The sequence below is a fragment of the Sinocyclocheilus anshuiensis genome, unplaced genomic scaffold (assembly GCF_001515605.1).
Source record: "Sinocyclocheilus anshuiensis isolate Anshui unplaced genomic scaffold, SAMN03320099.WGS_v1.1 scaffold476, whole genome shotgun sequence".
In the NCBI taxonomy this organism is placed as follows: Eukaryota; Metazoa; Chordata; class Actinopteri; order Cypriniformes; family Cyprinidae; genus Sinocyclocheilus; species Sinocyclocheilus anshuiensis.
In genome coordinates, this window is record NW_015554139.1 from 1,038,446 (window position 1) to 1,047,495 (window position 9,050).

General features: G+C 36.8%; 1 protein-coding gene across 1 annotated transcript in view; it reads right to left on the reverse strand.

Moving 5' to 3' along the window:
- Positions 1-806: 806 nt before the first annotated feature.
- The window catches only part of LOC107670459 (CD97 antigen-like), an 11,148-nt gene continuing 2,904 nt past the window's right edge, over positions 807-9,050 (reverse strand). Inside the window, exons 2-12 of the mRNA XM_016463061.1 lie at positions 8,094-8,247; positions 7,893-8,003; positions 7,608-7,795; positions 7,347-7,511; positions 6,203-6,397; positions 5,888-6,105; positions 5,728-5,794; positions 4,297-4,388; positions 3,955-4,123; positions 2,794-2,889; positions 807-979 (exon numbers count right to left, since the gene is read on the reverse strand). Of these exons, the coding sequence (XP_016318547.1) occupies positions 938-979; positions 2,794-2,889; positions 3,955-4,123; positions 4,297-4,388; positions 5,728-5,794; positions 5,888-6,105; positions 6,203-6,397; positions 7,347-7,511; positions 7,608-7,795; positions 7,893-8,003; positions 8,094-8,247 (1,497 nt within the window). The 3' untranslated portion in view covers positions 807-937. The remainder of the gene's footprint in view (positions 980-2,793; positions 2,890-3,954; positions 4,124-4,296; positions 4,389-5,727; positions 5,795-5,887; positions 6,106-6,202; positions 6,398-7,346; positions 7,512-7,607; positions 7,796-7,892; positions 8,004-8,093; positions 8,248-9,050) is intronic.

A 9,050-nucleotide genomic window follows, 5' to 3' on the forward strand; every position in this document is an offset into this window, starting at 1 on the left:
TGATACATAATTACCAATCACAATCAGTGACGTTGGTTACCGAAGGTTACGTTTTTCCTTCTGGAGCATCAGTGAGCATTTGAACATTTTGTAATAGTTGTGTATGAGTCCCTCAGTTACCCTCAGTGTGAAAAGATGGATCTCAAAATCATAGTCATTGTTGGGAAGGGTTCAAATATGCAAAAGATGCTGGAAAACCAAAGAATTTGTGGGACAAACAAGGGACTCACGAACAACTATCACAAAAAAACAAAAAAACAGCTGTGGATCATCCAGGTAACAACACAGTATTCAAAATCAAGCGCATTTAAACTTTTGAATGAGGTCATTTTTATAAATTCAACTATTATTATTATTATTTTTTTTTAATTGAAATTTTTTTTTTTGTAGGAAACCTTCGGTAACCTGCATGCGTCATTGATTGTGATTGGTAATGATGTATAATTGCAGTGATTGGTCATGTGTTGATTTTAAATGAGGATGTGCCTGAATCTTTTTTGCATACCTGATGAAGGTCATGGGACTGAAACGTTGTTGAAAAAGTTTTGGATATATGTGCAAGCACTGATAGTGTGTGTGATAGTGATAGTGTATATATATTAAAAAAACTTACTGACCTCAAACTGAATCATGTTCTTGATTTTAAGGAGAAATTACAGCAAAACAAAAAACAAAACAAAACATATACATATACATACATATATATATATATATATATATATATACAACAAAACAAAACAAAGAGACTCTATTATAATATGTCCTTGAAAAATAAAGATTTATTTAAAAGCATTTACAAGTTTCTTTATAAAACAATCCTAAGGGAAAGAAAAGTTCCCCTAAAAGAAGAATTCCCCAAATACAATTTATGAACATTTCCACAGAAAAGCACTCTTGCAAACAGATGAAAAATTGAATGGTTTGTTGAAATGGCCTCTTAAATGTATGATTCACCAGTGTGATTATTGCTCCTGGAGGCCTGTGAAAGAGTGCAGGCAGTCAGATGATTTGTCTAGCTCATTTATATTCACAGTCACAACTAATTATTACAGGAAAACACAGCTCAGTTTGACTAAAATGCTCCAACGATCATCACCTCCCTTCTTTAGCATTCAGAAAGCAAACATGCAAATAAGAAATGCTGTTTCCCTTCTGAGCGTGCAGGTAGTTTGTGATCTTTGACATCCATGTTATTATTGTAATGAGTACGCTTCAACTCATGACTTGATTGATGATGATGTCAAAGCAAGTAAACACATTTAATGGTCTCAAAATGTTAAAGGAATAGTTGCCAAAAAAGAAAATGTATTGAAAATGTATTCACCCTCAGGTCACCCAAGATGTAATTGAGTTTGTTTCTGAAATGGGAACAGATTTGGAGAAATGTAGCATTACATCCCTTGCTCAGCAATGGATCCTCTGCAGTGAATGGGTGCCGTCAGAATGAGAGTTCAAACAACTGATAAAAACGTCACAATAATCCACAAGTAATCTACACAGCTCTATCAGTTAACGTCTTGTAAAGTGAAAAGCTGCATGATTGTAATAAACAAATCCATCGTTAAGGCATTTTAACTTTACAGTGTAACTTCAGGCCAAAACACCAATGCATAATTCACAATAACACTTCAGCCAGTGAAAGGCCATCTTCTGTTTTCGTCTCACATCAAAATCCACTGATGTATTAGTTTAGAACTATTTTGGACTGTTTTTGCTTGTGAACGGAGCTACATCTGTGCATATTTCTCCCCTGAATGGGACAAGATGACTTTTTTGCTGGAGAAAACAATATTATGGATAGAGGACTCATATTTTAGATGGAAGCAATGGTTAAAACCTTTAAGGTGGGGTAAGCGATTTCTGGTAGTAGCCAATGTTGACATTTGAAATCACCAAAACAAACACGCCCCTACCCCAAAAGTGTCTCGCCCCTATTTTGATAGCTCTGCCCCACACATACATATGCAACCCAGGCAATGATTAGTTCTGTGAAACAAAGCAAAACCAATGTTACACCGTGTCTACACCGGACGCGAGCGGCGCGACAAAATACTATAGAACTCATTATAATCAGTGATGCTGTCTACACTGGATGCGGCGCGACACGACAAATCCCCAACAGAAAACTGCTGCTGCGTTCTATTTATGACGTATTGACACAAATTTCAATTGATTTATAACGGTCGCTTTGCACTTTGTCCAGTGTAGACAGACTTTTGCTGTTGCGGCGCAGACACGGTGTTACTCACCTATGGAAAAGAAACAAAGCAACCTCGGCGTCCGATCGCAAGCCTTCCCGCTCCTTGAGTTCTCTCCAGCGCTGAAAAGCTGATCCGATATTTACACAGGTCCTAGTTCTTGGCTTATCGTAAGCCTTCTTTTATTCAGCAGACGTTTTCCTCTTTTGTTTTTATCCGCTATCTCTATCTTTCTGTCATCGCTCGACTTGCTAATGTCCGTCCTGTGCACTGAACGCTCTCTCCTCTGCATCATGAGTAGACACGCCCCTTATTGCTGATTGGCTACAAGTTTGTTTTGGTACTCGGCCTGACTCATACCCCACATTTAATGATGGATTTGATTATTACAAGGCAACCATTCACTGCAGAGGATCGATTGGTGAGCAAATGATAATGATACATTTCTCCAAATCTGTTCCCATGAAGAAACAAATTCATCTAAATCTTGGATGGCCATTTTCAACAAATGTTCATTTTTGGGTGAACTATTACTTTAATGTGCACACATTCGCAAAGCAAGAGCTAACCGGTTCCTCTTTGAGACTGAGTTTACCTGCGATTTGCTTGTTTGGTTTGAGTTGAACTCTGTATATTTCCTCTTCTGTGGTGCACAGATACAGGACAGGAATTTGGCATACTCCTCTCTCACCTGTCAGGAAGTTACAAAGACATTTATCACAGACAATAGCAAGTGCATTTTTATGATCATCAATTTATGATCATAACAAATGTGTTTGTGAGAGTTTAGCGGCTTTTAGTCTATGTTTATGATCTTTGACGTCAACTGAATGCTATTATTCTGTTAGATCTTAGAACGAACGGCACAGAGACTGTCTTTATATATAAAAGACACATACGATAATCCAAAAATGATGCTAAGAGGACTTATAACAAAACATAATTCCATTGCATAATTCCATATAATGTCTGTAACCTGATGTTTGACTATTATGCTTTTATCCAAGGTTATTAATGGCATTATGAACAACTAGGCTATTGAATAGTTTATAGGTTTATATGTGCGTATAGTATGTCTCAAATGTTGATATAATTTCTTGGAAAAATGTATCATATTCTCATTATAGAAATCATGTCGAAATTATACTCTGCAAGAGCAGGAAAATAAATATAAATACAATTATTAATTCCCTTTAAGCTAAAAACGCTTAAAAGGTGACAAAACTATCCAGATACACATTTAAAATGTACAGTCATTCTCTTCCCGGAAAACAGACCAAAAACATGTGACTCATTCTGCACTAAACAGATTTTTGTCCAATCAGATGCACTCTAGAATGAAAATGTGCTGCCCCCTTATATTAGCTGAAACTGACTAGCAAGCGGCAAATCAAATTCTTTTTTTTGACTACTTTTTTATAGGGAAAAAACATGTCATGGGGTCTTTTCAATCAACATAACCTCAAAACTACTAATATAATAATAATAATTATATTAATTTTTCAATCATTTGATTCAATAATTGCATATTTAAACCCAACCACCTCTCACTAAAAAGTTTGCTATTATAAATGAACTGTAATTCTTTCTAGTGTTCTTTTTTAATGTTCTATTCATCATTCCCTGTCCTGTGTCGACATTTATTGTTTTATTATTACTCGTCCCAGGCTTAATATTTTGACAAAGCCATGAGTGACCTGTCATTCCATATTTTTGCTAATCTCTGCATCTTTGTAATGAGAGGAACAGGACTCACTTGTTTTGAGAGCCAGCAGTGCATGAAGAACATCAGCACCCCCTGCAGGCTGCTCAGTATAGTGAAGATGTATGACATTGCCAGAGTGCCTTTATCAAACTGAAAACAGCCAAACACCCACATGATGCCAAGGATACACAGCTGAGCAATCGCAGTGACCATAAATGCCCTGTAGGTGGAGACAGAGATCGGAAAGCTAAAAAGGGCTGCTTATAGCACACTGTTACAAACACTAAAAGCATTAGAGCATAAGAGACATCATTTAAAAACATTAATAAAATCACAATTATTCCAAACTATGATCGGTAGTATATAAATATAGGCTTTAATAACATTTCTTACTTGATTTTGCGTAGACTGTTTAAGTCTGGGTTAAGGGAGGAAAATTTTTCTGCCAGCTTCCATATTGTTATGAGGAAGAAGAATACATTAACCTGAAACAAACAGGCAAAACTTAAAGTTTAAACAATTTCTTTCATTCTTTCAATTTCTTTTAAGGGAATTTTGATTGTTGGTAATGTGGCACTTTCCAGTAATAGCATAAACTTTGGTGTTTTAAAGGGTTAGATCACCTAAAAATGAAAATTAGCCCATAAATTACTCACCCTCAAGTCATCCTAGGTGTATATGACTTTCTTCTTTCAGACGAATCCAGTCGGAGTTATATTAAAAATTGTCTTTGATGTTTCAAGCTGTTTAATGCCACTCAGCGGGTGTTGCATGCATCAGTACAAAAGCAGTTAAATAAAAAGCGCCCATCCATAAAAAAAAAGTGTCTCACACGGCTCCGGGGCGTGAACAAAGGCCTTCTGTAGCGAATTGATGCGTTTTTGTAAGAAAAATATCAATATTCAAAACGTAATACTCACTTTAATCTAGCTTGCGCTCACTGTTGTTCACTGGAAGCACTTCTGAGCGGCGCATGCGCAAAGCCGACCTCCATACGTCATCCTCCCGGAACTGCTTCCAGTGTACAACAGTGAGCGCAAGCTACATTAAAGTGATTATTACATTTTGAATATGGATATTTTTCTTACAAAATGCATCGATTCGCTACAGAAGGCCTTTGTTCACCCCCCGGAGCTGTGTGAGACACTTTTTTTTTTATGGATGGGCGCATTTTAATTAAGTGCTTTTGGACTGATGCATGCAACACCCGCTGACTGCCATGAAACAGCTTGAAAGATCAAAGACAATGTTTAATATAACTCCGACTGGATTCGTCTGAAAGAAGAAAGTCATATACACCTAGGATGACTTGAGGGTGAGTAATTTATGAGCTAATTTTCATTTTTGGGTGAACTATACCTTTAAAACACCAAAGTTTATGCTATTACTGGAAAGTGCCACATTACCAACAATCAAAATTCTCTTAAAAGAAATTGAAAGAATGAAAGAAATTGTACAAATTATACTATTACACTATTTTAAACATAAAATTAGGTAGAAATACCTCTTTTTTGTAACAATTACATGTTACCACTTTTTACAGCGTGTCTTAAATTTTGCACACTACTTCATATAAGTATTTTAGAATTTCCTAAAAATTGTGACATGTTTTATGGTACAAAAAACTGTGACACACAACAACAAAAAACATTGGGACCTTTTTATATCATTGTATTGTAGAAAGCCATTTACCCTTTTAATTATTTAGATTATTTTATATATATATATATATATTTATTTATTTTGGCCTTCTGTCATTGCCTTGACTTTCAGATCCTGTTTTCTAATCTATTTGTGGAAAGTGCCATGTTAAGAGGTACTTACAATAATTATGACACAAACTGGCCCATAAAAGCTCCAGATGAAGCCATCTTTAATGTTGAGCCAACAGCTACAAATAAAGAAAAATATCTTAATACCATCACAAACAAACCTGAAATTCTGATTAGCGTCTGCAAAGATATCAGTAATGTCTGAAACTCACTAGTTATCAGTACCATATCCGCTTGCATTCACTGTGGCTGAAATGGCAACAATAACAGCAGGAACTCCATAACCAGCAGCAAACATGTAGATGGGTCTCAGCGTTGTGTTGAAGACCAGCACCACCATGCGGAAGAGCTGCACTCCTTCCAGACACATCCAGCAGAAGGAAGCCAGGAAGAAGTAATGCAGAATGCCTGCAACGACTGCACAGCCCACCTGAAGGACAGGAAGTGAACACTCAGGATGTTTATTATCACTTCAGAACCAGACAAACCAACCCAGAACTATGAACTCATGTGAAGCCACAGTTTACCTTATTCTCTGTGCGGGTGATGCCCACGAGGAACACAAAGTAGGCGATGAAGAGGCTGATGCAGAGGTGGAGGTGGATGGTGTTGCGTGTGCTCTGGATGGATTGCACTAAGTAAAATGTGACAATGCAGATGAGGAGGCAGACCAGAGACAGTGGCAGTCCCACCAATGTGACCAGACGCAGCTCGTATACATCCTAGTTAAGAGAGTAAATGAAGATTCTCCTTAACAGATTTTACCTTACAGTTAGAGTGTGAGCACATATAAGTATTTGCTTTCTTTTGCAGCATGTATTTAATCTTCTGTTGCATTACACAAGCCATTGCAATCATTCAGGATGTGACCTTTGACCCTCGCCCATAATCCTGTATGACTATCATCCTAGTATGTCATTGGCTGCGTCCGAAAGCTTAGGTAGCAAGTCAGCGAATTTGCAGGCAACGTTTGAGCATTAAGGTACCCGATGAAACAAATTTCAAACAGACTTCTGAGGCAGCATAAATGATCTACAACAAATTAGAGAGAGTTTTGGTGATAACTAAGCATATTTATTTACTACAATACTAATTTTAAAAGTTGTTAAAAAACATGGTTACACTTTATTTCGATAGTCCACTTTAGACATTCTATTAACTATAAGTAACTTTGTAACTACATGTCAACTACATGTCAACTAATTCTCATTAATTTGCAACTACATGTCTACTAACTCTCAGAGTAGACTGTTAGGGTAGGTTTAGGGTTAGTAGAATAAGTTGACAAAGAAAGTGTTAGAAGATATTAAGCAGACAGTCTACTAATACTCTACTAACTGCTAGTTGACATGTAGTTGCAAAGTTACTTACTGTTAATAGAATGTCTAAAGTGGACTATCGAAATAAAGTGTTACCAAAAACATACATTTACACAAAAGCTGACAACCAGCTGCAACTTTCAGACACTGTTTTTTTTTTTTTTTTGTTAGCTCAACTGTCAAGGAATGGAACACACAGGATAGTGGGAAAAGGCTATAGCCATACTATAAGACATTTGCACACTTAACTAACATTATTTAAATAATTTCAGTGCCTAAAAATATTTTTGTCTTATTAGTTTTACTTTTATGATGTGCTCAAGTTTTGGTGACAAAAGTTAAGAATGCAAACCCCAATGTCATAGAGAGCCATCAGCACAGCAAAACTGCTGAGGTGAGAACAGGAGCAGACAGTCTGATCGGCACTGGAGCTCACTGTAGTGCAGCCCCGTGTTGACCACGCGCCCCCTTCCAGTTTATGATCCCAAAACACACAGATATGCTTCTCATTCTTTTTCTGGAGGGAAATGTATATGTAGAAATATAAATTAAGAATCCATCACATTGGTGTAACACATTGTATGAGGTACATTGAGAGTAAATTGTTCCATACCTCCAAGTGAGAAAACGTGAGATGTACTGGTTTCTTTAGATTGGTTGTCTCATTGTTACTAACAGCGGCAGTTACAACTTTTGAATTGATCTTGAAAGTTTGGTTTTGCCATGTCTCTAAATGGTTAAAATAGCTATTGAGTGATTTCTCCAGACTTTTGTAGCTGAGGAAAGCTGCGGTCGTAAAGCCTGGTTGATGCACAAAGACAGTAAAAATCATTAAAAAAGTAACTTTTTATTGTATTTTATTTTATAAATTGGAATAAATGAAATTAGGAATATATACCAAGGTGATTATGTCCTGTTGCTGTGTCCCAGTGGGAGGTAAATTGTGTATCGCTGGTGGACATTATCAAATCAGGTGGAGAACTGTCCATCTTTCGCAACATCACCACTTCTGAAAGGCAAAAACCACATTGCGAATGTAAGAATAAATTGATGTATGATACTTACGTGTCATATTTTTTTGTGTAGACCTATTTCTTACCAGTTTCAGTGCTTAATCTCCTGGTCTCGCTTTTTGACAGCTGAGATCCGATCAGTTTTAGCATGATTTCCACAATACTAAACATTGCTGAGACTTTAGCATTATCACAATGTAAGCCAGCATGAAGCAGATCATCTAGAGCACTCAGAAATGCCTATATGCGGGTGGGTAAAAAGAGAGAGATTTGTGGATCAAGATGATGTTTAAGTATAAGCACTCATTTGAGCTCGGCAGTTAATTAAACTTAAGAGCATTTATGCTAAACTAAAAAATACCTTAAAATAATTTCTGTTAAAACTTGTATGTCATGTATTTAAATATATTTGTAATACACATTTGTAATGATGCAGTTCAGTGCATTTTAAATGTATTAACTGTAATACTGAATAACACACCACAGTTACATTTCTAATCAAGTACACGTGCTTTAGTCAACTCATCAAAAATAAGTGTACTTCTTTAAAGCATGACATAAGATTATTAAAACAATGATTTAAAATGTACTTTAAAATTTTTTATTGGACATTACAAAGAGCACTTTTTTGTCTATAATGCAAATATAATTGTATAAAAGTTATAAACATATTTTAAAACATGCTTTAAATTTAAGTGCTCTTTTTGTACTAGGGTATCCATAGCCAAACTATTGTTTTATTGCAATAAAATGTCTCGGTTACGTATGGTAACCCTCGTTCCCCGAAGGAGGGAACGGAGACGTCACGTCGTGTCCCCCGCGTTGGGATGAATTGGGATCCCTACCAAAGCGCCATGGTGCTGCCTCTTCCAGTGCCCTGTGCGAGCCGCCTGCGCCCCTATCTGGTGTAGGCCGGGGCTCGGGACAAGTAGTTCCATTCACCATTTTTCAACGCACTACCTCACTGGGTGAGATTGGATAACACTGGGAAAACGTACCCGCTCCACTTGGAACAGGGACGCTGCGGAAGCCCCATCCTTCCC